At 36.7% G+C, this 14,447-nt stretch overlaps 1 protein-coding gene across 1 annotated transcript; it reads left to right on the forward strand.

Moving 5' to 3' along the window:
* Positions 1-10,203: 10,203 nt before the first annotated feature.
* On the forward strand, positions 10,204-14,022 carry LOC113777126 (7-deoxyloganetic acid glucosyltransferase-like). Its single transcript, XM_027322171.1, has 2 exons — positions 10,204-10,726; positions 13,058-14,022. The coding sequence occupies exons 1-2, from the start codon at positions 10,204-10,206 to the stop codon at positions 14,020-14,022; spliced, it is 1,488 nt and encodes a 495-aa protein (XP_027177972.1).
* Positions 14,023-14,447: the final 425 nt, after the last annotated feature.

Here is a 14,447-nt window from a genome sequence, read left to right on the forward strand (position 1 = left end):
CAAAAAAAAAATCATTTCCAAATTCGAATTGTTGTTGGTTTTCAAATTCTTATTGGATTAAGGTTGAAAGTTGTTAATTGAAAATTCTCAATCATATCCAAGGAAAGATTCCAAATCTTGATTGAAAAGGACTTCCAAAATCTAATTAGATTAAAGTTTCTATATTTGGAAAGGACGGACCGAGTGCAAACACACCTGTTCACACCTACCCATCCTTATCCTTTTGTGTTCACACATTAAACAACCTAAAATTTTCATTTTTCACCCCTTCCATCCGATTTTTACCACAAAAAACCACCTACCACACGTGACATTACCCCCTAAACACCTACCTAGCAGTAAACTAAATTTTTAAGCAAGACAAGGTACGAATTCTAGGGTTTCTAAGATTTGCAAAATTCTGCTTTGTGTCTTATTACTTTCTTATAGGGAAATTAATAATTTCTTAAAATTCTGGTATATCGGATTACGCAAACTCTTTAGAATCAAGGTGAATTAAGTAATCTATTGCACATCCAGAGTCACTGCTCCAGTATTTAGAATTGCGTTTTCGCTTTGTTGAGTCGAATTTCCGATTTTCTAGGAGTCATTAGTGTCACATTTTTTACTCATTCAATTTTTTGTTAAGTCCTGAGTTGTTTGGTTTTTTTTTTTTTTGAGTTCTTAATTCTGGAATTTTTGAGAGTTTGAGTTTTTTTTAAGAACTTTGAGAAAGAAAATTGGGAGTGAGTGTGTTTTCCTTGAGTGATACACGAGTGCTTTGCAAGGTAGACTAGGATACACTTGTTTTGCAGGTTTGACAATATGTCTCAAGAGGGGAATATACCCGAGCCGCTTGAGGCTGACGTGTCAAACAAACTGGAGCTCCAAGCTCTTTGAAAACAAGCGGAGGACATGAATTTGTGATGACACAATTATCCGACAGGTTGGCTGCCATTGAGATGCAAGGTACCAGAGATAGACACAATAGAGTTTCGAGTGTTCAGAATGATGATCATGATGTAGATGATGAGGGATATCATTCTAACACCTCATTTCGATCAAGGAAAAGCCAAAGGGTAGCAAGGGAAGGTCGAGACCGACTTAGGAGAACCGATGACAATCTTGGTTCCATCAAGACCAAGATGCCAACCTTTCATGAAAAAAATGATCCTGAAGATTACTTGGATTGGGTTAGGCGAGTCGAGCAAGTGTTTGAAGTTCACAATTACTCTAAAAAGAAAAAGGTGAAACTTGCAGCTGTTGAATTTCAAGATTATGCATCTATTTGGTGGGAGCAAGTATGTGCCACAAGGAGAAGAAATAGGGAACAACCGATTGACACTTAAACTAAAATGAAGCAAATGATGAGGAAACGATTTGTACCCTTCCATTATACTACGGACTTGTACAATCGGCTCCAACGACTCACTCAAGAGTCTAATTCAATTGATGAGTATCACAAGCAAATGAAAGTAGCGATGATAAGGGCCAATGTACAGGAGGATCCGGAAGGAAGCATGACGAGGTTCCTTAATGGATTAAATTCTGAAATCAGGAAAAAGGTTGAACTTCAAGATCACTGTGAGTTTCAACAAATGGTGTCTTATGCAGAGAAGGTGGAAAAGCAAGCCTTGCCAATAAAAACACCTAGTGGCCGAACCACTACATCCTCTTCCACTCATTGGAGAAGAAATCAATTACCAACATCCAATACTTGGCCAAGGTAAGGTAATAGAGAGAGGGAAAACAAGCGGATGGAACAATCTTCCAATTCGAGTGCAACTTCTTCTAAACCAGCCCCACGGCCGACTCTTCCAGGGGCAAATGCATCTACCAACCAGCCAAAGGCATGCTTCAAATGCAAGGGAATTGGCCACCTCATGGCTCAATACCCTAATCGAAGCATCATGTACATGAATGAAGATGGAGTGTGGCAAAGCGAAGGAGAGGAGGAGTATGCTGATATGCCACTGCTTGAAGAAAATGGGAAGGATGATGACATGGTTGAGATAGAGGAGGATCCCGTAGCTCGAGCTATGGTGACTGTGAAAGTGCTTAATGCACAAGCCCAAGAAGATGATCTCCAACGAACCAACATCTTTCATACGAGATGTAAAACTGGAGATGAGGTACGTCTTATGATCATTGATAGTGGCTCTTGTACTAATTGTGTAGCTGCTGATTTTGTTGAACAAAAACACATTCCATGGACTTATCACCCTAAACCCTATAGATTGTCTTGGTTAAATGATAGGGGGGAAGTCAAGGTGACCAAACAAGTTTTAATTACTTTTTCTATTGGTTAATACAAGGATCAAGTTTTATGTGATGTAATTTCTTTGCATGCTAGTCATGTCTTGTTGGGGCGTCATTGGGAGTATGATAGACAAGCTGATCATATTGGACTCACTAATAAATATAAGTTCATTATGGACAACCTCAAAATCACTCTTTCACCCTGGACACCTACACAAGTGTATGAAGAACAATTGCATCTAAGAAAAGAGAGAGACAAAAAGCAGCCGAGAGAGGCAAAGAAAAAGTCGAATGTGAGAGAGAATGAGGGGAAAAAGAAAGTAGAGGCCGAGTTGAGTGAAAAAGAAAATTCGAGTGGAAAAAGATTCAGTGAGGCAGAGAGCTTGAAAGTGAAAAAAAAAAGAATTTCTATGCAAGTGTGCATGAGGTAGATAGGGCTTTGAATGCACAAAATCTTTTCATAGTATTTATGTACAGGGAAGCTGATTATTCTTCTTTTTACACACTAGGCATAACCGATTCTCTTCCTAGTGCAATCTACTTTCTTTTGCAGGAATTCAATGATGTGTTTCCAGAGGAACTACCGAAAGGATTACCTTTAATTCGAGGCATTGAACATCAAATCGACTTTGTTCCTGAAGTAATTCTACCAAATCGACCAGCCTATAGAGCAAATTCGGAGGAAACAAAGGAAATCCAAAGGCAAGTCGATTCCCTCCTTGAAAAGGAACAGGTTCGTGAATCTCTTAGTTCTTGTGCAGTTTCAGTCATTTTAGTGCCTAAGCAAGAAGGGACTTGGAGAATGTGTACAGATTGTCATGCAATTAATAAAATTACTGTTAAGTATTGTCATCCTATTCCTAGGTTAGATGATATGTTAGAAAATTTGCATGGACCAATCATTTTCACTAAAATTGATTTAAGATCTGGTTATCACCAAATAAGGATAAAGGAAGGAGATGAATAGAAAACTACTTTCAAAACAAAGTATGGTCTTTATGAGTGGCTTGTGACGCCTTTTGACTTAACAAACGCTCCAAGTACTTTCATGAGATTAATGAACCATGTTTTAAGGCATTTTCTTGGGAAGTTTGTTGTTGTTTATTTTGATGATATATTGATCTTTAGCAAGTCTTTAGATGAGCATGTTGAGCATTTGAAACTTGTTTTAAGTGCCTTACGTGAAAATAGACTATTTGCTAACATGAAAAAATATATCTTTTGCACTCATGAAGTTAACTTTCTTGAATATATTATTGGTGCAAATGGCATAAGTGTTGATCCAGCCAAGGTAAGGGCCATCTTAGAGTGGCCGACTCCAACCAATGTGTCTCAGGTAAGATCTATTCATGGTCTTGCAAGTTTCTATAGGAGATTTGTTAAAAACTTTAGTACTATTGCAGCCCCTTTGAATGAAATAATTAAAAAGAATGTGGGGTTTCAATGGGAAAAAGAGCAAGAAGAGTCATTTAATAATTTTAAGAATTTGTTAACTTCAGCACCTATTCTTCCTTTGCCTAATTTTGATTTGACTTTTGAAGTTAAATGTGATGCTAATGGAATAGGTATAGGGGCTGTCTTACATCAAAACAATAGACCCTTGGTATATTTCAGTGAGAAGTTGAGTGGGGGATCTCTTAATTACCCTACTTATGATACAGAATTGTATTCTGTTGTGCATGCTCTTGAAGTGTGGCAGCATTATCTTATGCCTAAGGAATTTGTGATACATACTGATCATGAATCAATTAAATTCCTTAAGGGTCAAAGTAAATTGCATAAAAAAACATGCTAAATAGATTACATTTATTGATTCCTTTCCATATATCATTAAGTATAAGAAGGGGAAAGATAATGTCGTTGTGGATGCATTGTCGAGGAGGTATATTTTGATCACTAACATGAGCACTAAGTTACTTGGTTTTGAGTACATTAAAGACTTGTATGCGCATGATGTCGATTTTTATAATGTGTTTAAAGCTTGTGAACATGCTGCATTTCAAAAGTTTTATAGGTATGAAGGTTTCTTGTTCAAAGACAATCGCCTATGTATTCCCAACTGTTCACTTAGGGAATTACTTGTTAGAGAAGCTCATGACGGAGGGTTGATGAGACATTTTGGCATTGATAAAACTCTTGACATTTTGCATGAACACTTTTATTGGCCTGAAATGAGGCATAACGCTACTAACATTTGTGATAAGTGTTTAAAGTGTAAGCAGGCAAAGTCAAGGAGTAATCCTCATGGATTGTACACTCTACCCATACCTCATACTCCTTGGACAGAATTATCCATGGATTTTGTGCTTGGTTTACCAAGATCTTCTAGAGGTATGGATAGTATCTTTGTTGTAGTGGATAGATTTTCTAAAATGACTTACTTTATCCCATGTAGGAAAACAAGTGATGTGCGCTATGTTACTGATTTATTCTTCAAGGAAGTGGTCCGATTGCACGGAGTACTGCGTACTATTGTAAGTGATAGGGATGTGAAATTCTTAAGTTATTTATGAAAATCACTTTGGGGAAAGTTGGGAACTAAGTTGTTATTTTTTACTTCTAGTCATCCTCAAACGGATGGTCAAACTGAGGTAACCAATCGAACCCTTGGTGTTTTACTTAGAGCCATTGTCCAAAAGAATTTGAAGAAGTGGAAAGAATGTTGGCCTATTGCCGAGTTTGCATATAACCGAACCACTCATTCTACTACTAATCATTCTCCTTTTGGAATTGTTTATGGGTTTCAGCCGCTAACTCCTCTAGATTTGTCACCTATTCCTATTGATGAGTGTTTAAGCGCAGATGGTATCACAAAGGCAAAGGCTGTTTGGACCTTGCATGAGAGAGTTCGGGCTCAAATTTAGAAGAAAAATGCACAATATGCAAAACATGCGAATAAGGGTAGAAAGCATGTTGTATTCGAACCTGGTGATTGGGTTTGAGTGCACATGAGGAAGGAAAGATTTCCAACATCTCAACGAATCAAGTTACTTCCAAAAGGAGATGGACCTTTTCGTGACAATGCCTACAAATTGGAACTTCCAAGTGAGTATGGCATAAGCGCATCTTTTAATGTGTCTGACCAATCTCCTTTTGACTTTGATACGGACTTTGAAGTTTGGAGGACGAATCCTTTCGAGGAGAGAGGGAATGATGCAGATACGGGTGCGCAACAGCTTCAACCTTGGGTCAAGGATCCTTTGGTCAACATTGGTGGTCCGATGACAAGATCAAGATCCAAGAGGGTGAAGGAAGCTTTACGAGCCTTGATCATTCAGCATACAAGCAATGAGCAAACTAAGTTTGAAGATTTGGTGGACTATGAAGTCACCTTGTTCACTTGTACGTTTGAAGTGAAAGAATGTTCTCATACTTGTTAGCTTAGTTAGTAGTTGTTTTAAAGCTACCTAGTTTAGTAGTTTGTTAATCGCACAAAGGACATGTTGTCCTCTAGTTCTAGTCCTTAAATAGCTTATCTAGTTGGTCATAAACTTGCTTTAGTCAAGCATCAACGTTATTTTTCGTGTTAAGTTGATTAGGGTTTTCCTAGTTGCACTTGGACTCGGGCCGAGTTTAGCGAGGGAAATTCCAAGTCGGATTAGGTTTTGTTGGCAGCTTAGTTTAGGTCTTGCTATGGAGTTTTGCTATGGAGGAAGATATTGAAGCATAAGTGAAAATGTGTCTGGTCTATCAGCAAGACAAGGTTGAGAGGAGGAAGGAACCAAACTTGTTGCAGCCGTTCCTATCTCTGATCAACCGTGGTAATTAGTTTCTATGGGCTTTATCTCAAGATTACCTAAAGTTGATGGTATGGCTTCTGTTCTCGTGATTGTTGACAAGTTTTCTAATATACTATGTTTATTGGTGTGCCTAAGGCATGCCTTGCTGATGTAGCTACTGAGTTGTTTTTCAAAAATGTTGTGACTACACGAAGATATTAGTAGGGACAAGGATATGAGATTGACAGGTAGGTTTTGGACCATTTTGTTTGGCTTATTCAGTTCAAAATTGAAGTACTCAACTACTTCACATCCTTAGACCTACGGGCAGACAGAGAGGATCAATGCCTTGCTGCAGGAGTACTTGAGCCATTACACGATGGCTGGTTAGAAGAACTGGCTTGAGTTGTTGGATGTGGCGCAAATCTGTTACAATCTATACAAATCATCCGCAATGAAGATGAGCCCTTTCGAGTTGGTGAAAGGACAACAACCTCTGACACCACATGAAGTTGTCCTTCAGGACAGAATGTGATGAGTGCGGGTTACGCATAGAACAATTAAGTTTATCTGCAGTCAAATTTTATATTTATAAATTCTTAAATACTCCACACATGATTTTCTGCAAGCATACGAGTTGTGATTAAGTATAGGAATATTAGATGTCGATCCCATAGGGAAGAGTGTCAATTACCGTGATTTTCAAACTCTTTTATTGTTTAGAGTATCATAAGTGCTAGAAATTAAATCTATACTATAAACATGAGATAAAAGTAATAAAAGTAATAATAGAAAGCTGCTAGAGATATGGAATTCCTTACTACTCTTGTAAATGAAATTACCGGTTAAGTGAATGCTATTATCTTGACTAGTTATGGCCTAATTTTCTAATGTATGTAAAATCTACTCTTATAGTGAATCAACTATACTTGTAACTAAGCCATACCTACTCTCATGTTTATGAAATTAACTACAATCTCATTTTTTCTATGAAATTACATGAAACAAGTCACTAAAGCCACATTGGTGCACCTCTACTCTCGTGAGTGAACTCTCTAGGTTTATCAATTCCTTGAACTAATGTTAAATCCCAATTCTTATTGCAAATTTAACACCTTAAGATTATCACAATTAATGGCCGGTTAATCATGATTAGGAAAGTAAATGTGATAAATAACTTGCTCAAAATAATATCATGAAATAACCAAGTAAATATTACAAACAAGATATAGGAAGTTCATCCATAACTCTAAACATAAATTTTAGCTAAACATGATAAAAAGATCCAAACTTGTATTATAGCTGAACATGAACTTAAATACAAAAGAGAAAGTGATAGGAGAGAAGTCACCCTTTTCACATGAGATCCAACTCTCCATCTTTTCTTCTCAATTCTTCATGCAAATCTAACTACAAATATAAGATGGAAAAACTATACTAACTATACTATACTAATGAACTAATAAAATTCTAGTGAAGACTACAACATTTTTGTGGAGTTTCTCTAGCCTTTCAAAGTTATGAAATTGTTCTTCAAAGGCCTCTATTTATAGAGAGATTCAAGCCACAAATGAGTTGTTTCTAATTGGCAAATTTGGCTCTTGAAATCTCCAAAGGTTGTTTCTCCAAGTTTTCACACTCTTCTTGATCACATACAACCGAAATTATTAGTTGGAATTGAGCTACAAAATTTGTTTGAAAGCGGGGCAAGTTGATGAACAAGTTGTAGAAAATAGAGGAGAATACACGACCTCATGAATACGTGACTTGATGCCACGTATTCATAGCTCACATTTTCACTTCTGTGACTTTAGCACCAATTCAACTGATATTTTCTCACTAATGGATACTGAACTAGCTCTTTCATAAAACATGAAAGTTGTAACGTTTTAAGTTATCTTTTCAATGCCTCTAGAACCATCTAATTTGGAACTCTGTAGATTGAATAATGGCAAAAAATACACTTGACTGGTCAAAACTCTATTTCAGCTTTTGACAACAAACATGACTGACAGTATTTTGACTTTTTGACAAGTCAAACTCATGAAATAGATTTTGATGTCTTCATAAGAAATGTAGAGCTATGTGTTAGCTTCAACATGGCATAAGCATCACCTCAATCCGATTCTTGTAACTCAAGATATTACCCAAATACGACAGCATATCAAAGCTGGAAAACTCCCTTTCTTTACCATTGATTGCATTTCATCTCTTGCACTTCATATTATCTTTAAATCCATTCAAATCATGAAAAATCATCCAATTATCTCCTCATTCACTCCATTTGATGATTGAATCATTAAACCTATAAAAATATATGAAGTTTTCACCATTAAAATCCATAGAAATGTAATTTTTGACACTTAAACCACAAAATGCATAACTTTACTAGAAAATTTGTTCATTAGCTATGAAAATGGATAAAACACACCAAAACTAAATAATAAAACACATTGAAGACACACAAAATACAAACTTATCAGAATTCATTGTCCCACAACACACAAATTTGCTCGTGCCAAGCAGGAACAAGCAGATGAGGCGAGAGATAGTTTGTCACTAGCACAATAGTGAATAATAAAGTATGTTGATCAACATGGATATGATGTAGAGTTCCAAGAGGAGAATTAAGTGATGCTGAAATTGACTCCCTAGATTTGGAAGAAAGTAAGTAGAAAGATAGTTTATCGTTGGTTGATTGCTAAGTACGATAGACCATTTGAAGTGATAACAAAGGTGGATCGTGTGGCCTATCGTCTAAAGCTATCAAATAAACTAAAGATCTACCCAACCTCCCGTGTAAGCTTCTTAAATCGTTACAATCAAGATGATATTGATAAGGGAAGGAGGCAAGCAAAGCGTGCTCCACTAGTGATTCGTAAGCAATTTGACAAGAGCATGCTGACAGTGTTTGATCATAGATCAATGGGGCAAAGCAAAAGGAATAGAAGGATAGATTATCTGATCCATTATGAGGGTGAAACTACACTAAACGCTGCTTGGGAACGTGATGTGACTTTGTCTTGATTTGAAGACAAGATTGCTGAGCATCTAAAGAACCTAAGGAAGCAGACCAAGTTGAAAAGGCCATCAACCTCTTTAGGTCAGGGTGGTTTGTCAGCCCCTTAGTGCACAAACCAAACAAGGACACGCAACCATGGCATATTCGGCTGGTCATGGTCAAGAAGGAAAGCCGAAATAGAAGACTATTACTAGTTAGTCATGGTTTGTCAGCCCCTTAGTTTTCTCTTTTTTCTTTTTTCTTTTTTATAATAAGGAATAACTATAACAAGTTAGTCATGGTCAAGAACATGGGGTCGGTGTGGGTTATTAGGTGTGTTTCTAATGGGTTGGAACCTTGGGTCCAATCCGTCTAAGCGTGGAAATGGAACTAGATGCGGAACATTGCAATTAGAGGGAAGCCATACACGACAACCTGTGATGTGAACATTGGAGGCAGGTTCTTTGGTTGTTGACTGTTTCTGGATAGGCGGGCAGTTACCTGCCAAATCAGATAAGTCTTATTTGGTTTCTAAAATTCTTATACATTCCAATCAAACCAATGGTTGGGTCTAGTCAATCGTAAAACTAGCTATAAATATGTTGGTCAGGCAGAGAGTAAGGAAGAAGAAAGAACCCCCTTAGAGTTGTTCTGCACACCAAGTATTTTTAGAAATACTGGTTATATACTTAGTGAAATGCAAGGTTGGCTTGTTCTGCATGCCAAGTATTCGTAGAAATATTCCTTATATACTTGGTGAATTGCAAGCTTGGCCTTTTGACTGTAAAGTGTGTGCATTGTTCTTTCATTTTTGCCTAAGCGTTCTACTATGAATACTTGTGTGTAAGTGTATTTCGAGAAGGCAGACTAGTGAGTGGCTTACTAGTACAATTACTTGTGTATTTTACTTGTGTAGGTGAGACACCTCGTAACACCTCCATAAGCCACAATAATGAACGCATAATTTATACACATATATCAGAGTACCCTTTTTTCCATGTAACAAGTTTTGACTTTTGCAAATTATGTACCTTATTCATGTACTAATTAGTAATTAAGACCATGTGCCAGATCAGTAATCTAAGGACGGCATCTCTTGCTTCTAAAACAAAAAAAAGGAAGGCATCTCCTGTTCCAATTGCTTGCGCATATTCCTCATATTTCTTCGCTTCACAAGAATTCCTACCAGTAACAATAATATATATATACAGAACCAAAACCTGGAATAAGGGAGCAAGTCAAACAATGGATCATCAAGATGAACTTGTTCCCCACGTACTAATCTTCCCTTTACCCATTCAAAGTCCAGTGAATAGTATGCTGAAGCTAGCTGAACTTTTGTGCCTTGCTGGGCTTCACGTAACATTCCTCAACACAAAGCACAACCACAATCGTCTCCTGCGTTGCACCAATATTCAGTCCCGTTTAGATCAATATCAAGGAAGATTCCACCTGGAAAACGTCGATGATGGCATTCCGGATGAAGATCCTCGTACTGTTGAACAGTTTGCAGAGATTCTTGATTCTTGGCAGAGTGTGGCCGAGCCTTTCTTAAGGGTGGTACTGAGCGGTGAACGTTTTAGTTGTAACAGTAGTAAACGGCCGCCAGTTACATGCATCATAGCCGATGGATTGTACTACTATGTTCTTGATGTTGCTGAGGAGATGGGAATCCCATTCATTTTTTTCGAAACTATCAGCCCTTGTTGTCTGTGGGTTTACATGTGCATTCCCAAACTCATTGAAACTGGTGAACTCCCCTTCAAAGGTAATTATCAATTCACCTCCTCAATTTTGTGTTTCATGGAGCTTTCATTCTTACCCCTCTGCCTCCTCCCCTTGCCAACTCCATCACAAAAAATTTTGTGCTAGATTGTGTGCATAATTAGTAGAGCCAATTCGATCAAAACTTTTTGCGTGACTAAGGTGTTGTTGTTCATTTTATTATTTAGAAGAACCTTTTCATGATGATAACATCTTCAACTCTTCTCTTCTCCCGTTTGCTTTTCTGTTCACACACTCAAAAGTTTCGTTTATCTCGAATTTGTTGATGAGGTTGACTTTGGGAAGAGGGCAATTGCATATGGTATTGTTACTATTCTATTAGGTTGAAAAAGAAAATTTTATAAAGGTCAAAAAAGAATAACCGAACAGGAATTTTGTATTTTGCAAAAGAAATAACCATAACTGACTGTCTCCAACGCATTCCTATTTTGCAAAGCCCTTTCTAGAGTAACAGGAATACATATTAACTGTTATATAGAATCTTGAGAAAAACCGAACCTTTTTTTTTTTTTTTGAAGATTCTTGGGGAAAGAGCAGGCAAAGAATTGACCATTGGTTGCTTAGTATATAAAATACTTGTGTCTGTGTATAGTATCAAAATTCTGCAAAGGAAATTTTCAGTTAAAAGATCTTCATCCAGAAGACTTTCACACTAACTTAATTTAATGGCAAGAAATTAAGACAATTCAAGATAAAGAAAATCCTGGCTCTAGTTTGAACACGAACTTAAACCGAAACAACAAATAAATAACTCATTCTTTTTTATTTGTTATGTATATTCCTAGTTGATTTGTTATGTATATTCTGAAGTGAGTCACTTGAATATTGTAGCTGTATAATAATTTCGTGAACCTGAAAGATTGAGCCAAACCTAAAAGCTCCATTATGATTTTTGATGAAGTTATACATTAGATTCTAAGTCAAGAAATTTTATCCAAACAAAACATAATTTATATGTTATTACTACATGAATGATGCACGAATTTGGCCGCCAAGATGAACCCACCAAATGCAGATTAAATTTGTTTGAACCAAATTAAATACATCCAGGCAGTGATACTTATTTAGACGAAGATTAAAGCTCTAATCCTGACTTCATGTAACATAAAGGAAAAATCATTCAAAATATTTCTCATATTTTGTCAAATGAATTTTTTCTCATTCACTTTTAAAATGGTAACTTTACATCTCTTATAAAATATTTAAGTCACTAAAAGTTGGCTCCAAATGAATTTTTGGGTCCTTCACTTTTAAAATGATAACTTTACGTTTCTTACAAAATTAAATCAGTAAAATTTGGTACCAATCTAAATTGTTTACCACTTTTTATCCTGAATCCATCATGTGACATACACATGGTCAATTTTTTTTTAGAGGCAAAAAGGTTAGATACCATTTGCAGTGAAACGAATAACCTGATTCATATTTAGTTTTGCCCCTAAAACAATAGGATCTTACCCGAATCATATTCATTTTTCCTAAAAAAGTGGGATCTGACATTTTTTGTATATAAAAAATGAGTGCATGTGAGTTATGTAGTGATTTCAGAATAAAATGTAGTAAAAAAGTTACGTTGGGATCAAATTTTATTAACTTGAATTTGTAAATGACGTGAATTTAATATTTAGATAAATTATACTTTACCCCCTGTGGTTTAGTGTTTTTCTATATAACTCCCCTATACCTTCAAAAACTATACATAATCCCCTTATGATTTGAATTAAAATGTCAAAGTGATGGAAATGATCATTTGTAACGAGTCACCTAAAATGTCAAAAATACACATATGTAAAGTTGAAAATTATTTATTAACCAAGGAGGATTATGTGTATATTTTGAAAATCATAAAGGGGTTATATGGTAAAGTGTTAAATCATAAGAAAGTAATTTGGTACAACATAAAATCTTACAGGATTAGTGTATCATGTATTTATAAGGGTAATTTCGATATTTTTAAGGTTCTGTTACGAATGATCATTTCCGTCACTTTGATACTTTAATTCAAACCATGAGAGGGTTATGTATAGTTTATGAAACCATAGGAGGGTTATATAAAAAAATATTAAACCACAGGGGATAAATTGTAATTTGCCCTTAATATTTAAAAGTGTATTCTGATAAAAATTATTTAGCGAATTGTAAGTGACGTTTTGAACGATTTTTCTAGCATAAATTTTAAATTATCAGGTGAGTTTGTAACAAGTAGGAGTTTCTAAAAGATAAGAGTTTGATATATAAATTAAATTTGAGATAATCCTGTATTGAGAGTCGACAAAGACCAGCACTTGCGCATTTGTTTACCCTATTGCATCAGGTAATGACTTGGACGCAGAAGTAAGAAGCATACCGGGCATGGAAGGATTGTTAAGGCGTCGCGATCTTCCGGACTTCTGCAGGCGTGATTGCACGGCTGACCGTAGTGCCCAACTGGTGATGGCAGAAATTCGAAACATTCCACGGGCGGCTGGGCTTATACTGAATACGTTTGAAGCCCTCGAAGGGCCCTTTCTTTCCCATATACATTCTCAAGCTCCTAATTTGTATGCCATTGGGCCATTACAACTTCATCTGAAGACAAAACTTGCAGCTCAATCCAGAGAACTACCAGCAGCTGTATCAAACAGCTTCTGGGTAGAAGATGCCAGTTGCCTATGCTGGCTGGACAGCCAACCATTGAAGTCTGTAATTTATATAAGCTTTGGAAGCCTCAGAAACATAACTAAGGATGAGTTTTTAGAATTTTGGCATGGAATAGTAAACAGTGGACAGAGGTTTCTTTGGGTCATCAGGCCAGGCTCTATCAATGGACAGAAGTTGGAGCAGCATGATGACTTCTTGAAGGAACTGAACGAAGATACAAAAGAAAGGGGCCTGATTTTGAGTTGGGTTCCACAAGAAGAGGTGATAGGCCACCCGGCAATTGGTGGATTTCTAACTCATAGTGGATGGAACTCAACATTGGAAAGCATAATTGCTGGAGTTCCAATGATCTGCTGGCCATGCTATGTGGATCAGCAAGTGACTTCTAGGTTTGTGAGTGAAACTTGGACGCTCGGATTGGACATGAAAGATACTTGTAACAGATCCATCATTGAGAAAAAAATTAGGGATATAATTGAAAGAAGAAGTGATTTTGATCAATCGGCAGACAAGTGGTCAAAGTTGGCCAGACAAAGTGTTGCGGCGGGTGGGTCATCTCACTTTGATTTGGACCGTCTCATTAGAGACATCAAAATGCTGAGTCTCAAAGGAGATACAAATGCAAGTTTTCATTCTTAATTGTGTTGTGATGGGTCCCCAATTTGCAATGCTATGTAACGGGAGTTGGATCTAACAGTAAGGGTTAATTGTATTGGAACATGGGGTAATTTTTTTTTTTTTTTTGCCTTTTCTGTTTACTTTCAACAATAAGTCACCATTCAATGAACTTTTATTTGTAGTTGGTAATACAAGTTCACTCGGTAAGCACTATCGCTTTCTCACAAAAGTTTGTGTATTCGAATCTCACTATCAATGTGAGAGTTGTGTTAGTGGATGATTTATTAAGAACCCTTATAAATGACTTATAGTCCTAGGGGTATGTTTTAACCCATGGTAGTGATCGAAATCGAATATCCTTCCCTCCATCACAAACCTTCTCCCTCTCATTTTTCCTCCTTTCCCTTGCCCCTCCCTCTTTCTCCCCTTTCCCTCCCTTGCACCCA

The sequence above is a fragment of the Coffea eugenioides genome, chromosome 7 (genome assembly GCF_003713205.1).
Source record: "Coffea eugenioides isolate CCC68of chromosome 7, Ceug_1.0, whole genome shotgun sequence".
NCBI classification, from domain to species: Eukaryota; Viridiplantae; Streptophyta; class Magnoliopsida; order Gentianales; family Rubiaceae; genus Coffea; species Coffea eugenioides.

Excerpts from the sequence above, each read along its gene's own strand:
- LOC113777126 (XM_027322171.1), top strand. The coding sequence starts at position 10,204 with ATGGATCATCAAGATGAACTTGTTCCCCACGTACTAATCTTCCCTTTA. Across the intron at positions 10,727-13,057 it reads TGGTGAACTCCCCTTCAAAG|GTAATGACTTGGACGCAGAA; the intron begins GTAATTATCAAT and ends CTATTGCATCAG.